The 18,624-nt window shown below is 67.7% G+C and overlaps 9 protein-coding genes across 9 annotated transcripts; 3 read left to right on the top strand and 6 right to left on the bottom strand.

The window, feature by feature from the left end:
- Positions 1–5: 5 nt before the first annotated feature.
- Positions 6–2,927, bottom strand: MICPUCDRAFT_58036 (uncharacterized protein; the record flags this gene model as incomplete). Its single annotated transcript, XM_003058426.1, has 2 exons — positions 6–2,715; positions 2,838–2,927. 2 exons carry the CDS (start codon positions 2,925–2,927, stop codon positions 142–144), a joined length of 2,664 nt encoding a protein of 887 aa, XP_003058472.1. The 3' UTR covers positions 6–141.
- Positions 2,928–3,119: 192 nt separating this feature from the next.
- MICPUCDRAFT_58035 (uncharacterized protein) lies at positions 3,120–4,115 on the bottom strand. Its single transcript, XM_003058425.1, has one exon. It carries the CDS (start codon positions 4,099–4,101, stop codon positions 3,352–3,354), a length of 750 nt encoding a protein of 249 aa, XP_003058471.1. The 5' UTR covers positions 4,102–4,115; the 3' UTR covers positions 3,120–3,351.
- A 123-nt stretch (positions 4,116–4,238) lies between these two features.
- Positions 4,239–5,585, top strand: MICPUCDRAFT_58034 (uncharacterized protein; the record flags this gene model as incomplete). The annotated part of the gene is made up of 2 exons (XM_003058801.1): positions 4,239–5,069; positions 5,247–5,585. The coding sequence occupies 2 exons, from the start codon at positions 4,239–4,241 to the stop codon at positions 5,583–5,585; spliced, it is 1,170 nt and encodes a 389-aa protein (XP_003058847.1).
- Positions 5,586–5,686: 101 nt separating this feature from the next.
- MICPUCDRAFT_47297 (uncharacterized protein) lies at positions 5,687–9,706 on the bottom strand (the record flags this gene model as incomplete). The annotated part of the gene is made up of 4 exons (XM_003058424.1): positions 5,687–7,366; positions 7,559–8,302; positions 8,569–9,015; positions 9,122–9,706. The coding sequence occupies 4 exons, from the start codon at positions 9,704–9,706 to the stop codon at positions 5,687–5,689; spliced, it is 3,456 nt and encodes a 1,151-aa protein (XP_003058470.1).
- Positions 9,707–10,064: 358 nt separating this feature from the next.
- Positions 10,065–13,361, top strand: MICPUCDRAFT_33513 (uncharacterized protein; the record flags this gene model as incomplete). The annotated part of the gene is made up of 5 exons (XM_003058800.1): positions 10,065–10,829; positions 11,079–11,338; positions 11,415–11,740; positions 12,078–12,279; positions 12,431–13,361. The coding sequence occupies 5 exons, from the start codon at positions 10,065–10,067 to the stop codon at positions 13,269–13,271; spliced, it is 2,394 nt and encodes a 797-aa protein (XP_003058846.1). The 3' UTR covers positions 13,272–13,361.
- On the bottom strand, positions 13,334–14,941 carry MICPUCDRAFT_68127 (uncharacterized protein; the record flags this gene model as incomplete). Its single annotated transcript, XM_003058423.1, has 1 exon — positions 13,334–14,941. The coding sequence occupies one exon, from the start codon at positions 14,939–14,941 to the stop codon at positions 13,421–13,423; it is 1,521 nt and encodes a 506-aa protein (XP_003058469.1). The 3' UTR covers positions 13,334–13,420.
- A 1,004-nt stretch (positions 14,942–15,945) lies between these two features.
- MICPUCDRAFT_9947 (uncharacterized protein) lies at positions 15,946–16,104 on the top strand (the record flags this gene model as incomplete). Its single annotated transcript, XM_003058799.2, has 1 exon — positions 15,946–16,104. A coding segment is annotated over one exon (159 nt), but the record flags the coding sequence as incomplete, so codon positions are not given.
- Positions 16,105–16,330: 226 nt separating this feature from the next.
- MICPUCDRAFT_7713 (uncharacterized protein) lies at positions 16,331–16,765 on the bottom strand (the record flags this gene model as incomplete). The annotated part of the gene is made up of 1 exon (XM_003058422.1): positions 16,331–16,765. A coding segment is annotated over one exon (435 nt), but the record flags the coding sequence as incomplete, so codon positions are not given.
- Positions 16,766–18,123: 1,358 nt separating this feature from the next.
- MICPUCDRAFT_58028 (uncharacterized protein) lies at positions 18,124–18,522 on the bottom strand (the record flags this gene model as incomplete). The annotated part of the gene is made up of 1 exon (XM_003058421.1): positions 18,124–18,522. One exon carries the CDS (start codon positions 18,520–18,522, stop codon positions 18,124–18,126), a length of 399 nt encoding a protein of 132 aa, XP_003058467.1.
- Between the last annotated feature and the right edge of the window lie 102 nt (positions 18,523–18,624).

Raw genomic sequence — 18,624 nt, 5'->3', positions numbered from 1 at the left:
CGTATGATACTGTGTGATATCCTTCGATCAGTCTTATAGTAATCAAACCTACAGTACACGATATCTTTCGATTCCTTTACAAACGAAATAAATGTACTTTCGTCGTCGACGCGCGACGCGCGACGTCCGCGGAGTGATCGATCACGACGCCTCCTCCGACGTGCGCGGTTTCGGGATCGTCTTCGACGTCGACTTCGTCACCGGCGCGGGCGCGGGCGGCGACTCCGGCGCCGCCTCGGACGCCGCCTCCGCCTTCGCCTCCGCCTTCGCCTCCTCTTCCGCCTTCGCCTTCGCTTGCGCCCTGGTCACGCGCGCGGTCTCCGCTTCCGCTTCCTTCGCCGCGTCCGCTTCCGCGATTTTCGCAGCCTGAGCTTCCGCCTCGGCTTTCGCCGCTTTCGCGGCGGCGGCTTCTTCCTCAGCCTTCTGCTTCTTCTCCTCCGCGGCTTTCATCGCCGCGGCGGCCTCGGCCTCGGCCTTGTTCTTCGCCTCGAGCTCCGCGGCGGCGGCGGCTTCCGCGGCGGCCCACGTCTCCTCCGCTTCTTTTCGCTCCGCCTCCTCCTCCTCCTTTTTCGCGATCGCCGCAGCCTCCGCCTCCGCGGCGAGCGCCTCCTCCTCCGCGGCTTTCAGCTTCGCGGCAGCCTCTTTCGCGGCGGGGGATGTCGCGGGCGGGGTAACGGGCGGGGAAGGATCCGTCGCGTTCGCGTTCGCGTCGTTCTCCTCCGCGCCCGCGCCCGCGTCCGCGTCCGCGTCCGCGTTTGACTTTTGACGCTTCAGCGTCGACGCCTTTCGCACCGCGACGGCGTCCGCGCGAATCGCCTGGACGTTCGCCGCGACAGCCTCGACGTGCGCGGCGCGCTTCGCCTTCGCGGTCTCCGCCGCCGCGGCGTCGGTCGTGTACGCGTCCCCGAAGACGGAGGGAAACACCTGCAAGAACTTGTCGTCGAGGACGTTCGCGAGCGTCGCGACGACGCCGGTGTTGTTCAAAAAGCCAAAGGCGTCGGCGACGCCGCCGGCGTCCAAGTTGTGCGGCTCGCACGCGTCCTCGGGGAAGATCTCGTCGTCGTCGCCCTTCATGATGGGCGCGAGCGCGGTCATCGCGGTCCCGAGCTCGGCGCGGATCTTCTCCGCGGCGGCCGTGAGATCCTGGATCTTCTTCTCGCGCTTGAGCCCGTCTTCTTGGTTCGCCTTCTCGGGCTTCACCTCCGCCGTCTTCGCCTTGTGAAGGTCGTGCTCCACGACCGCGAGGTCGAGCGCGAGCGCGCGAACGTCGTAGAAATCCAGCACGATCTTCTCCGCGCGGTCCGCGAGCGCCTCGAGCGCGGGAACGCACTCCGCGCCGAGCGTCTCCAGGGTCTTATCCCGCGCCGCGGCGATGGTCGCCATGGAGGAAAAGTCTTCGCACACGTCGTCGCCCGCGGCGCCCATCTCTTTCAAAGCGTTCAGCGCGTCGCGCATCTTCGAGATGCGCTTCGTCGCGGGAACCGGTCCAGACGGCGAGTCCTTGCACGCGTAGTCCTTCAGACGGAAGACCACCTTCTGGATCGTCTTCACGTCCTCGCGGTGGCCGCGCGAGAGAGGCTCCAACGCGTCGAAGAAACCGGCGAGGTCGACGCCGCGCAACTTCGCCATCTTCACCTTGCTGTTGTGCAGCGTCGCCCGCGTCTTCACCTTCACGTTGAACCCGCTGAACGTGGACGACATCCAGTTCTTCGCCTTGACGCCCGTCTTGCGCGAGGAGAGACGCGCGAGCGCAGCCTTCTTCTTCTTCTCCGCGGGCGCGATGCGCGCCGCCGGGGAATCCGTCTCCGTCGCCGTCTCCGTCGGCGCGACGGACGACGGCGTCGGCGGGTCTCGCTTGACGACGTCCGCGTCCTCGCCGCCGTCGCCGTCGGCGTTGACATCCGAGGGCGACGTTTCGTCGTCTGAACCGTCGTCGTCGTCGTCGTCGTCGTCGTCGAACGAGAGCGTATCCAACGCCTCGAAGATGCCCTCGCGGCACGCCTTGGTCGTCTTCCTCGTCAGCCGCGCGACGTCCGCGTTGATGCGTTTCACCGCCGCCTTCAAGCACGCGTTCACCGCGTCCTTCATCGGCCCGAGCGCGTCCACGCACTCGGTGGAGACGACGCTCAACTCCTCCTCCGCGAGCGCCACGTCCTTCTCCGCGTTCTCCACCTTGACGCGGTACTCCTCCGTCGTCTGCATCAGCTCCGCCTTTCGCGCCGTCATCTTTTGTCGCTCCTCCTCCGTCTGATCCACGGGCGCGGACTTCGCCTTGAGCTCGATCTCCGTCTCCGCGCGATTCGCCTTGTCGAGCATCTTCTCGTACTGCCCGCGCTTCTTCAGCTCGTCCGCGAGCTTGGCCTGCGCGACGCGGACGACGTCTCGGCGTTTGGCGTAGTCTTTGCAGACGCGCTCGGCGTCCTCGAGTTGACGCGTGAAGTCGCCGTCCACGGCGAGGAGATACTCCCCCGCGAAGAGCGTGATCGCGTTGCATCGGTTCGCGACGGCGTCGAGCTTGACCTGCGCGACCGTGGGCGTCGCCTTCTGACGCTTAGCGAGGCGCTCGCTGTAGCGGTTCAGGCGAATCTTGACCGTCGTGTTTTGTTTCCCGTATTTTTCCATCTGCTTGCGGATCTTGTTCACCTCGAGCTCGATCTCTTTGCCGCGTTGGATCGCGTCTTTGACGTCGGGCGGGAGCTCGGGCGCGCCGAATTCCTGCGGCCGTGGGGGTGGGGCGCGGGGGGGGGAGCGTCAGGTCGGCGTCCGCGGAGAGGAGGGCGGACGCGCGATGAACGACGTTCGTTTCTCGCGGGAGGCGAAGGATCGCGTCGGCCGACTTTTCGAATTTCTTTCGCGCGTTGTAGACACGCCGCGCGGACGCGAACGCGCGCGAGACGCGCCTTGATCGCGGAGCAACAGTTCCCCATGGCGCCGGTTTAGACGATCGCCCGCGTGGATCGGGTGACGCGTGCACGTCGCGCGATGTGGAGTGACCCTCCGAAGCGATCTTCGTTCGTTTTTCTTCGCTCTGCCGAAGCGTCGTCGCGAAGGACGCGCCTCGCCACAGCATCAGCATTCGTCGCGAAAACGCGTAAACGTGCCAGGTGGCACCGGGGCGCAGGTCGGTCACGCATCAGTTACAAGGCGCTCTTCGAGCGCCGCTATCGCATCCTCTCGACGACCGCGGCCGGCCGGGGGCCCCGCACGCCGCCTCGTCTCGCCTCGTCTTCGCTCGCGCGCGCCCGCGCCCGCCCCCCCCGCCGCCGCCGCCGCCGCCGGCTGCGCCGCCCGCGCGTCGACTTCGTCTCGTCGTCCTCTACCCGACGTGGACGCGTCGCGACGCGCGGCGCGTCACAACACGACCATGCCGCTCCTGACGGGATGCAGCACGTCGTACACCATCTGCATCTTCCGCATCACCACCAGGCTCATCGTGCTGTGCGCGACGTACACGAACGTCACGAAGAATATGTACCCCGCCGCCGCCTTCTCCGCGCCGAAGAGCGCGAGGAGGAGGAAAAAGGCGATGACGAATCCGACGGACGCGACGATGGCGGCGAGGACTTTGATCGTGACGACCGCCCCGGTGATCCCCCCGCGTCCGCGGCAGCAGTCGAATAGGTGCATGCTCGACGCGACCGTGCCCAAGATGCCGTTGACGATGCCGATGAAGAGCAGGAACGGGAAGTTTATGATCATGAGCACGGAAAACGCAAAGTACGCAGCCATGAGCGTCCTCTGCGCGTTCCAAGCGTCCACCGCGTCCGGGACGTCCGGGATGGACTCCATCGCGGCGCTGGACATCAGGTGCGCGTAGTACGCCGGCGCGGTCACCGGCGTCCCGGGGTGCATCGGAATCGCGGTCGCGATCGGGACGCCGTCGACGTTCGCTGCCGCGCTCGAGGACGCGCCCCCTCCCGCGGCGTGACTCTCGTGGGAGGGGTAGATCGAGGGCGTCGACGCGACGCGCGCGCCGGGGGTGCCCGCGGGCATGCCGCCGAGCGCGGGCGAGGGCGACGCGACGGGCGTCGACGGCGCCGCCGCCGCGTCGTTCGCGTCGTGTGGGTCGTTCAGGCGCTCGTATTGCGCGCTCGCGGACATCGTGCTCGTCGCGCGCGCGGAGACTGCGACGCGAGGTGACGACGAGCCAACGAACACGTCGACTGACCTGACGCTGACGATGACAGCACGCATCGTCCGATGCGGTCGTCAGTAGCGGCGGCGCCGCCGGGGCGAGCATGGCGACGGTCCCGACGAAGAAGAAGAAGAAGAATAAGAAGAGCGCGCGCGATGCGGGCGACGCCGCGTCGATGCTCGCGATGCACGGCGCGAAGTTCATGTCGATGTTCGACGACGCGGACGACGACGCGGCGGCGCGTCCGAGGAATGAGAAGAAGCGGAAGCGCGCGATGTCGGCGGGCGACGACGACGCGGGCGACGACGACGACGACGACGACGACGCGCTCGACGGCGGCGACGATGGGGGCGCGAAGACGAAGACGAAGACGAAGACGAAGACGACGAAGGGCGACGGCGACGGCGACGGCGACGACGACGACGCCGCGCGCGTGCGGACCGCCGCGCGCGCGTCGTCGTCGTCGTCGACGAGAGCGAAAGACGCCGCCGCCGCCGCCGCCGTCGAGACCGTCGTCTTCGGCGGCGACCGCCCGAACGCGCACGCGTCGCGCTCGCAAGCGTCCGCGTCCGGCCACGTCGTCGGCGTGAGCCGCGCGAAGAAGCTCTTCATGTCCGACAAGGTTGGCCTCGTGCACGAGGTGGCGTCCAATCCTAATCGCGGCGGCAGACCGGAGGCGGCGGCGGCGGCGGCGTCGGCGACGACCAAGTCGGGGAAAAACTCGGAGATGGAGAACTCGGAGATGGGCCGAGTCGAGGGCCTCACCGGCGCGTCGCTGAACGACATGCGACGCAAGGTGCAAAACTTCGGCGCGCAGGGGCTGAACAAGTGGGACCGCAGGGCGCTCGACGCGCGACAGAAGACGGAGAACAACCAAAAGGCGGAGCGAGGCGTTCGGATCCCGATGCACATCGGCGTCGGGATGTGGAAGAAGGTGCGTTCTCTACACTGGTTCCCATACGACCGCGTCGGCGTGGTGAACGCCGTTTCTTAAGGACTTTGCCCGGCGTCTCTCTCCGCCCAGGGTCCCTCGCTTTCAATACCCGCCCTCGACGTCTTTCAACTCCGCTTCTGACGCCTTTCAACTCCACCCCGACGTTCGCTCGTATAGAACGAGGAGCGCGAGGAGGCGAAGCGCCAGGAGGATTTCGAGGCGGGCGGGCGGCTGATGAAGAAGAAGCGCGGCTTGAGGAAGGCGGACAGCGCGGAGGCCAAGGCGAAGGAAGGGCGGGACCGCGGCCTCGCGTGGGGCGCGGGGAGCTTCAGAGGCGGCGTGCTGACGTTGAAGAAATCCGACGTGCAAAAGGAGAGCGAGCGGTTGAACACGAAGATCATGCTCGGCGGCGGGAAGCTCGCGGGGGGCGACCGGCCGCGCGGAGGCGGCAAGGGCGGGAAGAAGAGCAAGGGGGGAAGCTCGAGCTCGCGGGGGGGGAAGAGAGGGAAGCGGTGACGCGCGCGACGGTAGTTGTAGAGTCTAGACGCGTCGTAGATCGCTTTCATCGTTTTTCGCCAACGTTCGTTCACGCGCTGTCAGTACACGTAGTGCCCTCTCTATTGCACGTTGCTAAGCCCCATCAGCGCCGCCTGCTGCTCGTGCGGCAGCCGCGCGAGCACGGCGTGGACGTCCGCCCGCGCGGACGACATCTCGGTCACGCACGCGCCCATCGCGCGCAACGCGTCCGCGGGGACGAAGTCGACGAAACGCGCCGCGCCCCGCGCCGTCGCCGCCGCCGCCGAAAGGCGCTTCGCCGCTTTCCCCGCCTCCTCCGTCGCGACGAGCGCGAACGTCTGCACGATCCTCGGCGCGAAGACGTTCACCTCCGGGTCGTCGACCCGCAGCAGCGCGCACAGCCCGCCGTACGCGGCGGCCGCTTCCTCGAAGTCCTCCCGCAACGGCAGCGCGCGCAACGTCCGGTCGAGCAACGCCGGGCCCGTCGCCGGATCCTTCGCCGCGGCGCACTGGTGCATCGTCAGGATCCTAACGCACGCGCTCGCGGCGTTATCTTTCACCCCTTGCTCCTCGTCCTCGTCATCGAGTAACGCCGCGAGCGCGGGCGCGAGCGTGGGGAGGTACTTGGACGCCTCCGCGGCGCTCCCGCAGAGCTCCGCGAGCACGCCCGCGCAATACGCGCAGTTCCTACGCAACCCGCCGCTCTCCGCGCTCGACAGTTCCCGCGCGCACCCGGGCAACGCCATCGGGACGATCACCGCGGCGGGCGCGCCGATCGCGCGCACCACCTCCACGAACGTCGCGTACGCGACGCTCCGCTGACCTTCCGGGCGGTTGACGCTCGTGCGTCGCAGCAACGCGGCGACGTGCGGCTGAAACGACGCGTGCGACGCCGCGCCCGCAAACGTCACGAGCGCGGGGAGAAGCTCCGCGACGCCCTCCAACACGATCAGCCCGAGCTCCGCCTCTTCGTCCTCGTCCTCCTCCTCCTCGTCGTCGCCCCCGCCGCCGTTTCGCGTCGCGTGCTCGAGCTCGTCGTGTTCGCCCTCTTGGCACGCCGCGCGTCCTTCCAACACCGCGAGGCAGTGCGCGGCGAGTTCGGCGACGTGGCCCTTCTCGATCACGAACGCGACGCCGCCGCCGGCGGCGGCGCCGACGGACTTCAGAACCTCCGCCGCCGCCTCCATCGCGGTCGCGACAGCCTCGCGGTCGTCGTCCTCGAGACACGCGCGCTGCGTCGCGCACAGCGCGGCGTCGACGACGGCGAGCGATTCCGTCGCGGGCGGCGGCGCCGCCTCAAGCGCGCACCGCGCCAATCGCGCCATCGCGAGGTGCGCTTGCGCGCGAACCATCTCGTGCATGTAGTCGCACATCCGCCCGACGCGGTCCACGAACTCGTTCAGCCGCGGCGTGAACGCGCGCGGGGCGTGGTGCGCGTAGTTGGCGATCGCCTTACACGCCGCGGCTTTCTCTTCGCAGATCCCGGAGAAGACGCTGTACCTCTCCCCTCGTCCGCCGCCGCCGCCGCCGTCGGAATCGTCGGAATCGCTCTCAAAACCGTCGTTGTACCCCCTCCCTCGGTCCGCCGCGTCCTCGTCCGAGTCGTACAGCACGCCGTCGTCGAGATCCAAACTCTCCGCGGCTTTCGCGAGGCACGCGGGGAGATACGCCTCGAACTCCTCGCCGTAAGCCTCGACCACCTCCGCGAACATCCCGTGCGCGTACTCGCGAAGCTCGCCGTAGTCGAGCTCGAACCCGGCCATCGCCGCGTGCATCGCGCTCTGGGTGGAGTTGAAAGGCGTCAGTCGGGGTGGAGTTGAAAGGCGTCAGTCGGAGTTGAAAGGCAACGCGGGCGGGGATTGAAACCGAGGGACCCTGGGCGGAGAGATGCGCCTTTCGGGCGAAGTCCTTAAGGATCGGCGTTCACCACGCGAACGCGGTCGTACGGGAACCAGTGTGAAAAGAGAACGCACCGCGACGTACGGCGCCATCGCCTCCTTCCCCCCCGACGCGCTCACGAGCATGCCCAGCACCTCGAGCGCGCGCGCGCGGCACTTCAACTCCGCGTCGTCGCTCGCCTGAAGGCACCGCTCGAGCCGCGGGAGCAACGCGGGGAGGTGCGCGTGCATCGCCGCGCCCGCCGCCGCCGCCGCGGACGCGCACGCGCCGAGAAGCATCTCCCGCACTTGCGGCCGCGTCGTCGCCGCGCGGTCGAGCGCGGTGAAAACAATCTCCAGGAGCGGCTGGACGTACGGCGCGACGTTGGAGTCGTCCAGCTGTTCCAGCCACGCGTCCATCGCGTACATCATCTTCTCCTGCGTCGTCTTGTGCGGCTCCGCCGGCAACGCGCTTAACAGCGCGGGCAACACCGTCGCGTGGTGCGCCTCGACGTCGCGCAAGTGCTCCGCGAACTGCCCGAGCGCGAACGCCGCCGCGCCTCGCACCTCGCGCGACGATGGGTCAGACAGCGCGGCGACGACGTTCGGGACGATCGTCGGCGCAACGCGCGCGAGGCCGTCCGCGCAGCCCTCCGCGACGATCCCGAGCGCGGCGACGGCGGCGTGCCGACGCTTCGGATCCCCCGATCGCACGGCGTCGGACGCGAACTGAAGCGCCTCCGGTAACACGTGTTTCGCCGGGACGTTCAGCGCGAGCAGGTCCACGAGCTGCGCGGCGACCGTCTGCACCTGCGCCTCGTCCTCGTTGTTCGGATCGCACTCGTCGTCGTCCTCGCCGCCCAAATCGTCGTCCCTCGGCTCGCCGCACAGCGGAAGCAGCGCGCGAAGCAACGGCTGGACGAGCTTCGCGCGCAGCAGCGCCTTGGGTTTATGCCGCGCTGAGGATCGTTCCATCGTTCAAATCGACGTCGGGGTGGAGTTCAAAGGCGTCAGGCGGGAGTTGAAAGGCGTCGAGGTGTGTCGGGATTGTGAGCGAGGGACCCTGGGCGGGGAGAAACGCCTTTCGGGAAAAGTCCTTAAGGAACGGCGTTCACCACGCCGACGGGGTCGTATGGGGACCAGTGTAAGGAAATCGCACCTAAAAACGCAACCACGTCGAGGGCGCGGCGCCGCGTCGTCGTGCCGAGGCTCGGCGACGACGCCACCTCGACGCAGAACGCCACGAGCTCCGGGACCTTCCCCGCCAACGCCGCGGGCGTGGACTCGATGAGCTCGTCCAAAACCTCGTACGCGACGCCCGCGTGGTCTTCCTCCCCCGCGGCGACGGCGCGCCGCGCCGCCGCGAGCACGCCGGGCACGAGCCCCCTCACGATCGCCATTTCCGGGCCGGACGCGTCGCCGCTCGCGTTGCTCACCAGCGCGAGCGTCGCGCGCAGCGCGGAGAGGCGCACCTTCGCGGACGCGTCGCCGAGGCCGTTGTTGAAGAGCCCGCCGAGCGTCGCGAAGTGCGCGGCGTTGGGTCCCGCGGTCATCTGCGCGGCGTGGGGGGCGGCGGCGTGGGTCATCAGTCAGTTGAAAGGGGACGCGATCGAGTGTTGATACGAACCCGATGAGCGATGATGAGTGAATAAGTGAGACGGCGCGATGATGATGAGCGATGAGAAATGATGATGATGAACGCGCCTGCGACACGATCGACTCCGTGAGCGACGCGAAGACGACGTACGCGACGTCGCGATGCGACTCCTCAGGCGACTGCGTGCACTGCGCGAGAAACTCCGGGAGCTCGCTCCACGACCCCGTCGCGAACGTCGCCTTGGCGACTTTACCCAGGACGTCCGCGATGGCGCGCTTGACGAGATGCATCGGCTCGCGCACGACGCCCTCCAGAAGCGACTGCTTCACGGCATCGCGCGTGGACTCGCCGAGCCTCTGCCAGTGCGCGATGACGCGTCGCTTCAGGATGACCGCCGCCATCTGACGCGCGTTCGCGTCCGCGTCGGAGCGCGCGATCGCGAGCAGCGACGGGACGACGTGTGGATCTCTGGAGAGTTGTCGGAGCGTCGCCTCCGCGACGCCGCGAGCGTCGTTGTCGGAGGCGAGGAGCGCGCGTAGGATCTCCGGGAGGTTCGCGAGCGTCGCGCCGGGGAGGGGGAGAGGTCTCGACGCGCGTTTCGAGCCCCTCGGCTGCGCGTGGGTCATCCCTCCGCTTGAGGACGCCATGTTGTGCGGTGGCGAGCCGCGACGTGCGGCGGGCGCGGAGTGCGCGATGGCGGCGGCGACCGACGCGATTTAGTTTCGTGTGTTTCTGTTGTTTCGGCCGGCGGCTCGATCGACTGCTGCTGACTGGGACGATCGATGTCGTTCGCCCGACGGTCCGCTGGCCCGCGCACACAGGCCGGCCGCGCGCGGACGTCGACCGCCGGGTTTGGCGCCGCTTGGGCTTCCCGTGGACGCCGTCGTCCCCGTCCGCGGCGTGCGCGGCGCGCGGACGCGAGCGCGCGCGCCGCGAGGAGGACGGACGCGGAGGGGACGCGCCCGCGAGAACCATCGAAAATATTCAATCCACGTTTGATAGAAGATGGCGGTCCCGAACGCGCGCGCGGGCCCGTTCGAGTCCGTCGAGGACTCCCCGTTCCTCCGCGCGCAGATCAACGCGATGGAGAAAGAGGTGGACGAACTGCGCGATAAGACGCTCAAGCTCGCGAAGGACTGCGGGAAGTACCGCGACGGACTGGAGGATGCATACGCGCGCGAACTCAACTTCAGCGAATCCCTCAAGGGCTTCTACGGATCTCTGGAGGACGCGTTCGCGTGCGAGGTCGGCGGCGCCGTCATCGAGCGGTTCACGACCGCGGTGCAGGAGATCGCGGACGCGCGCGCGGCGCTGTTGACGCACGTGGAGAGGGACCTCTGCGGGGCGCTGCATCGCTTGGCGACGACGGAGCTCGACGACGCGAGGGACGCGAGGAAACGATTCGACAAGGCGCTTAATAACTACGAGCGCTCCAGGGCGCGGTTCATGTCGCTGACGCGAGACGCGAAGCCGGAGTCGCTGAAGGCGGCGGAGGAGGACGTGAAGGCGACGCGGCGCGCGTTCGAGACGGATCGGTTTCATCTCATGGCGCAGCTGCACAAGGCGACGTCGAGGAAAAAAGTGGAGTTCAAACGGCGGCTCGCGGGCGCCATGCACGCGCACCTGCGCTTCTTCGACGTCGGGCACGACACGCTACGCGAGCTCGAGCCGTTCAGCGAGGAGGTGCTGCGGCGCTGCGACGAGGACGAGCGCGAGGCGGCGTCGGAGGCGACGCAGCTCGCGACCGCGATGGCGGAGTACCACGCGCGGGTGACGAGAGAGACGGGCGCGGAGGCGCCGTCGCACGCGGATGCGTTTTCGATGACGAGCGACCGCTCGCGCGTCATGGCCGCGGTGATGCGCGACGCCGTGGACGCGAACGCGAACGCGTGCGCGAGCGAAGCCGCGGCGGTCGAGGGCCAGATGATCGCGGGGCCGGTCGGCAGACGAGGTTCGAGTCTCGACGGGACGAGAAACGTAATAATAAACGCGCGCCACAGGAGGGGGGACTCGAGAGAGGGCGGGTTCGAACTCCTCGGCGGCGACGACGACGACGACGGCGGCGAGCGCGACGACGACGGCGCTTCCGCGGCGCGCCCGCCGCACTCGCGGCGGACGCACTCGCGGAGCGACAGCCTCGGCGGCAACGTCGCGGTGCTGACGCAGGGGTACCTCCTCAAGCGGAGCGGCAACATGCGCGCGGATTGGAAGCGGCGGTTCTTCGTCCTCGACGCGCTCGGGCACCTCACGTACTACAGAGGTGCGATTTCCTTACACTGGTCCCCATACGACCCCGTCGGCGTGGTGAACGCCGTTTCTTAAAGACTTTCTCTCCCGGCGATTCTCTCCGCCCAGGGTCCCTCGGTTTCAATCCCCGCCCTCGACGCCTTTCAACTCCGCTTCTGACGCCTTTGAACTCCACCCCGACGTTCGTCGCTTTGTATGGAACGACCCAGACAAGGACGTGCGGCACGGCAGCGCGAAGGAGACCGTGTCGCTTCTCACGGCGACGATCAAACCGGACCTGGACGACTCGAACATGCGGTTCTGTTTCCGCGTCGTGTCCATCAACAAGACGTACGCGTTGCAGGCGGAGAGCGAGGCGGACCGAGCGCGGTGGATGGAGGCGATCACCACCGCCATCGCGGGGCTGCTCAATTCCACGCGAGCGATCCAGGTGCGTTCTATCTCACACCGGTCTCCATACGACCGCGTCGGCGTGGTGAACGCCGATCCTTAAGGACTTTTCCCGTCGTCTCTCTCCGCCCAGGGTCCCCCGCTTTCAATCCCCGTCCTCGATGCCTCATAACTCCATCGACTGACGCCTTTGAACTCCACCCCGACGTTCGCTCGTACGGACCCTCGACCCTCAGGACTCGGTCGCGCAGATCGGGTTAGGGTCGCCGTCGAGGACGAGGAGCCCCGGGCCCAACTCGCCGTCGAAAGGCCCGCGGATGAAGACGTCGGGGGGCGGCGGCGGCGGCGGCGGCGCGCACGGTCGGTCCGCGTCGTTCGGAGGCTTCGGCGCCGGCCGCCACCGCCGCGCGCTCTCCGGCGCGTTCTATACACTGGTCCCCATACGACCGCGTTGGCGTGGTGAACGCCGTTCCTTAAGGACTTTTCCCGGCGTGTCTCTCCGCCCACCCCTCGCTTTCAATCCCCGCCTTCGACGCCTTTCAACTCCACCTGACGCCTTTCCACTCCACCCCGACTTCGCTTTGTATGGAATGGCCCTCAGGCGGCAGCGCGCTCTCCTCCGACTTTAGCGGCGACGAGCTCGCGATCACGGAGGTCGAGGAGGGCCCCAACGGCGCTCTCGGGCGGTACCCCCCATCATCCGCGGCGCCGATCGACACGCGCGCGACGCTGAGAGAGCTCCGAGCCGCGCCCGGGAACGACCACTGCGCGGACTGCGGCGCGAGGGATCCGGATTGGGCGTCGCTCAACCTGGGCGTGTTGCTGTGCATCACGTGCTCCGGCGCGCACAGGCAGCTCGGCGTGCACGTGTCCAAGGTGCGGTCGTGCACGCTGGACGTGCGCGTGTGGGAGCCGAGCGTGATGGCGCTGTTCACGCGGCGAGGGAACGACGTCGCGAACGAGACGTGGGAGTGCGGCGGCGGCGGCGGCGGCGGCGGCGGCGAGGGCGAGGGCGAGGGCGAGGGCGAGGGCGAGGCGTCGTCGACGGGGACTACTGGGACGAAGATGAAAAAACCGACGCCGAGCGATCCGTTCGAGACGAAAGCCGCGTACGTCCGAGCCAAGTACGTCGACCGCGCGTTCATGGCGCCGCCGAAAGACGGCGCCGGGTCGTCCAGCGGCCGATGGAAGGACGAGCTCGCGGTGGCGGTCGTGACGGACGACGTCGGCGCGGGATTCGTCGCGTTGACGCGCGGCGCGTCCGCCGGCGCCGGCGCGCTGAGAGTCGCGAGCGAGCGCGGGCACGAGGCCATGGTCGAGCTTCTGCTTCAGCACGGCGCGGACATCAACTCGGCGAGGGACGACGACGGCGTGACGTGTTTGCACGCGTGCGTCGGTCGCGGGGATAGGGACGACGTCGCGAAGTTGTTGATACGGAGAGGCGCGGCGGTGTCGACGAGGGATAAGAGGGGGCGGACGCCGTTGGACGCGGCGATGGAGAGAGGGCACATCCGGGACGAGGAGCTGTTCATGATGCTCTCGGACGCGGGCGGCGTGGATAATAAAGGGCGGTGACGATACTGTAGTATCATCGCGGGGGTCGGGTGGGGATTCAGTATCGATAGCGACGAACGATGTTCGATGAATTTGTTTCTTCGTATTGACAACCGTGTCGCCCCCCCCCACCTCTCTACGCCCCCACCTAACTACGCGCACGTCGACGATCAGGTGTCGTCGATGTAGTAGTAGTTCCCGAGCTCCTTCTGCTCCTGATCCTTCGTCGACGCGAACTTGTTGATGCGCGGGCGGTAGTTCGTCGGGTCTCTGCGGAACGTGATCTCCAGGTGTTTCAAAAACGCGTTCATCCCTTGCAAGAGCCCGCACGGCGTCGCGGCTTCGCATTCCAACGCCGGCGTCCCAGTGTACACCACGACCCTGTCCGCGAGGTACGTCGCCATGATAAAGTCGTGCTCGACGATGAACGCGGTCTTCTTACTGTGGATGATGAACCGCTTGATCACCTTCGACGCCCAGATGCGTTGCTCCGAGTCCAAGTACGCGGACGGCTCGTCGATGAGGTAGAGATCCGCGGGCTGCCCCATGCACAGCGTCAGCGCGACGCGCTGCAGCTCGCCGCCGGACAGCGTCACGACCTGGTTGTCCATGAGCTGTTCGATGTTCAGAGGTTTGATGACGTCCGAGATGAACTGCGGGTGCAAGTACGAGTCCCTGATCTTCTTGTGAAGCAAGTCGCGCACGGTGGACTCAAACTTGGGCGAAATCTTCTGCGGCTTGTACGACACGTTGAACTCCGGGAGGTCGTCCATCTCCTCGTCGGGCTTGACGAGTCCCGCGATGAGGCGAATGAACGTCGTCTTCCCCGTGCCGTTCTCGCCGAGCAGCACGATGATCTCCGTGTCCGTGAACTCGCCCTCGTGCACCGTGAGCGAGAAGTTCCCTTGCGTCTTCTTCATCGCGGGGTACTTGAACCGCAAAAATTTCGTGTCCTGTCCGCCCTCGCGCTCGTCCGCCGTCTCCGCCACCTTGAACGTCAACGCCTCCTCTCGAAACCGTAAGTTTTCCGTGGGGACGAACCCCGCGAGGAAGATGTTGATCCCCTCTCTGACGCCGAACGGCATCGTCACGACGCCGTACGCGCCGGGTTTGCCGTACAGACAGCAGATGAAGTCGCTGAGATAATCCAACACGGAGAGATCGTGCTCGACGACGATGATGTACTTTTCGATCGCGATCAGCGACCGAATCACCCGGGACGCCTTCAGACGCTGCTTCACGTCCAGGTACGACGACGGCTCGTCGAACATGTAACAGTCCGCGTCTTGCACGGCGACGATCGCGATCGCGAAGCGCTGCAGCTCCCCGCCCGACAACGCCTTGACCTCGCGGTCCAAGACGTTTTCGAGGTCGAGCTCGCGGACGAGGTAGTCGATCGTCCCTCGTTCGTCTCGCTTCTCGAGGCACTCCATGACCTGCCCTTTCACCGCTTTCGGGATGTGGTCCACGTACTGCGGTTTGATGAGCGCCTTGATGTCGTCTTCTAAGATGCGCGTGAGGTAGTTTTGGATCTCGGAACCGCGAAAGTAGTTCAAGATCTCTTGCCAATCCGGCGGCGCGGTGAACTTCCCTAGGTTCGGCTTGAGCTTCCCGCTCAAAATCTTCAGCGCGGTGGACTTCCCGATCCCGTTCGTGCCGACTAACCCCAACACCTGACCGGGCCTCGGCATCGGCAGCCGATGAAGCTTGAAGCTGTTCGGGCCGTATCGATGCGTCGTCTCCTTCTCGAGGTTTTTCGGCAGGTTTATGATCTGCACCGCGTCGAACGGGCACTTCTTGACGCAGATGCCGCATCCGATGCACAGCTCCTCGGAGATGTACGCGATCTTAGAGCTCGAGCCGCTGACTTCGATGCACATCTTGCCTGCGTTAATTTAGGGTTTTCGCGGGAGGAGGAGGAGGAAGCGGAGGATGAGGATGGGGGGGGTGCGAGCGTCGAGGAGAAGAACGGAGGGCGGACTGATGGACGGAGGAATCGATCGCTGTGGGAAGAATCAGAATCAGGGTTGGGTCGAGTCGGGGGCGAAGGCGACGCGCGCCGCCCCCCCCCCCCGCCGCCGCGCGGAGGACGTCGACGTCGTCGTCCGCGCGAACGATGTCGTTCGCGACGGACGACGGACGAGGGACGAGAGGGACGGGATGGACGAAACGCGACGGCCAGCGAGCGGGACGCGCATATGGGGCGGGCGCGCACCGATCTTCACCACCGGGCACGCCTTTTTGCACTCCTGCCGGCACTTCTTCGGACGGCATCGATCCGCGGAGACGATCGCGATGCGATCGAGCCTGTCCGCGGGGCTCTCGTCGCCCTTCTTCTTGCTCGGGGGCATCTTCGCGCGGGGTGAACGCGGCCGCCGCACGCGAGTCCGTTCCCCTGCGCGTCGTCGCGAGTGCGCGCGCGTGCGCCGCAAAAACCCTCTTTTTCTCTCGTCGGGTGCTGAGATCCTTCATCTCGCGCTCGTCTCGCTCCGCCGCGCCGGCCGGTCGATGACGGTTCGAGGCGAAGCGACGACGTGACGTCGCCACTCCATTGCGCGCGCGTCCCAACCCACCGCGCCGCTCCCTCGCGTCGTCGCGCGTCTCAGCGCGCCGCCGCCGCCGCCGCCGCCGAGTCGTCGCCGTCGCGCGACGCCGCGTCGCCTCGCCAGCCATGGGCGCGGGCGCGAGCAAGACCGCAGCGGCGCCGGAGACGAAACCGAAGAAGATCTGCTGCGCGTGCCCGATCACGAAGAACGCGCGCGACGCGTGCATCCCGGAGCACGACGAGGAGAAGTGCCGGTACCTGATCGAAGCGCACTTGAAGTGCTTGCGGGACGAGGGGTTCAACGTGTGAGACGTGGGAGACGCGACGGACGGACGACGACGGCCGCGCGAAGGAGACGACGAGCGACGCGACGACGAGAGATGAGATCCGTTCGCGCAGCCGACGACGACGGGTAGTCTACACGCAGTAGGTAGTGACTAAGATGACGAGGCGTGACGACAACGCATCCATCGCATCACAACTCGTCGTGCCCCCCCTCCTCCGCCGCGCGCATCTCGCGCTCCAACGCGTCCAGCTCCTCCCTCGCCGCCCGCTCCTCGTCCTCCGCGCACGCCGCGGGCGTGACGAGCGTCGCGACGTACTCGCACCTCGACGTCTCGATCACCTCCGCGAGTTTGTTCTCCGCGCCGCACCGCGCCGTCGCCGTCAGCGACCGCGCGGGGCCGTTCCAGCACCCCTCGCCGCCGGTGAATTTGAACGTCCTCGGGGAAGCGCGGTCGATATCCTGCATCGTCCCGAGCGACGTCGAGTCCTGCGACGCCTTGCCGAACGGGCACGCCTCGTAGACGTACTTGTCCACTTTAGCCTCGTAGCACTCGCCCACCATGTACGCGTACTCGTCGTCTTCGCCCATGAAGCGCGTCAGACGCGCTTCGTTCTCGCGCAGCGCGTCCTCGGTCTCGCGCAACGCGGTCGCGTCGGCGGACCACGCGTCGCGGAGGCGGTTCGCCTCCGCGCGCGCTTCGGTCGCGGCGGACGGGCTCGCGTCCGCGTCGGAGGAGGCGTTTCCTCCCCGCGTCTTCTTCGCGGATCGCCGCCGCCGCGCGCCCCAACCTTTGAACATCTTGCTCGCCTTGCCGAGGAGGCCGCCGCTCTCGGGCTCGGGCTCGGGCTCGGACTCGTTCACGTCGTCGTACGCGTCCGCGTCCACGTCTTCGGGGAGGTACGGCGTCGGATCTTCCAGATCCCGCGCCGCGTCGTCTTCGACGACGTCGTCGTCTTTTTTCTCGGGCGCGTCGTCTTTGACCCACTGACGCATCATCCGCTCGCCGCGTTCCTCGTCCGTCTCCTCATGCTCCGGCGCGGGCGCGGGCGCGGCGGCGCCGTCGCCGATGTCGTCGATCATCGCCTCGAGCTCGTCGAGGTCCCTCGAGAGCTTCGCGAGATCCTCCGATTGCTCCGATCGCTCCGATCGCTCCGCGGCGGCGGCGCCAGCTGTGTCGTCCTCCGCGCCCTCCTTCGCGGCGGACGCCTCCGCCTCCTCCGCCCTCTTCTTCTCCTCCTCCTCATCCGCCGCCGCCGCCGCCTTCTCCTCCTCCTCCACCTTCTCGAGCGCTTTCGCTCTCTCGTCCGCGTCGTCCTTGAGCTTCTCGCTCGCGTCCGCGGCGATCTTCTTCGCGTCGCGCTCATTCTGGAGCCTCGCCACCTCTGCGGACCACTTCGCCCTCGCCGCGGGCGCTGCCGCGATCGCCGCGCGCCTCTTCGCGACGCCGCCCTTGGCGAGCTTCAGACGCTCGAGGAGCTCCGCGCGGCGCTTCCTCCCCGCGGCCGCGCACGTCTTCTCGCACCGGACGCCGCCAACGCGCCCGACCTCGTCGCTGCCGTCGCAGCAGTCGCACACGCCGTCGTTGACGCGCGACGACGGCAGATCTTTCGGCTCGCCGCCGCGGTTGCGGCAGTGGAAGCGCCCGTTAGCGCACGCGGACGTCCCGGGCTCGTCCATGCCGTCCGCGCAGTCGCAGTACTCGTCGTTGATCTTCGACGGGTCCAAGACGACGCGTCCGTCGTCGCACGAGAAGCGATCGGACGCGCGATACGACGCGAGGAGCGACGGGTGCACGCCGAGGAGGTTGACGGGCGGCCGCGATGATCCTCCCGCGTCCCCTTCGGACGCGCGCGCGGGCGTCGCCGCGAGGAGGAGGACGATCGCCGCCGCCGCCGCGGTCGCGGCGAGGAGCGGGAGGCGTCGCGCGGCGAAGACGGCGCGCGTCGTCGATCGGGACGTCGACGTCATCGTCGCGGCTGGGCCGCGCGCGCGCGACAGTGAACGTGCGATCGCGCCAGAGACGCCTCTTGCCTCTTCACGCATCAAGTCCCCTCGTCCTCAGCGGGCAAGCGATTCACGCGCGCCGCGGTTCCCTCGCTCCGCGCCCTCCGCAGCGCCTCCGTGTGCGCCAACGCGCGGTTCAGCTCGGTGTCCGCCTCCCGCGCCGCCTTCGACGCCTCCGTCAGCGTCGGCTTGGGCCGCCGCGGCCGGGTCGGGAACATCTTCGCGGCGCCGGCGCCGCGCCGCGTCGCTTTCACCGCTCGCTCTCGATGGACCTTCGCGACCCAGAGGAGGACGAGCGCGGCGGCGAACGTGAGGAAGCGGCGGACGATTCGCCACGTCACGCGCGAGGGTTTTCGATGCGCGTCCGCGGAGAGGAGGCGCGACGCGTGCGGGGGCTCCGCGAGGACGCCGTCGCCGTACGTGGGGCGGCTGCGCATGGCGGGCGCGTTGTGACGCCACCGCGTAACGGTTGTCTCGCTGCTGGCACGGACGAGTGCGAGTCCGTTTGGCGTCGCTGACCGCCGGCGACTCCGCGGTGA

Source organism: Micromonas pusilla (genome assembly GCF_000151265.4).
Source record: "Micromonas pusilla CCMP1545 genomic scaffold MICPUCscaffold_5, whole genome shotgun sequence".
NCBI classification, from domain to species: Eukaryota; Viridiplantae; Chlorophyta; class Mamiellophyceae; order Mamiellales; family Mamiellaceae; genus Micromonas; species Micromonas pusilla.
The sequence above is the reverse complement of the archived record's forward strand: the minus strand, read 5'-3'. Positions and strand labels throughout refer to the sequence as shown.

Coding starts and splice junctions, on each gene's coding strand:
- MICPUCDRAFT_58035 (XM_003058425.1), bottom strand. CDS start 4,101: ATGTCCGCGAGCGCGCAATACGAGCGCCTGAACGACCCACACGACGCG.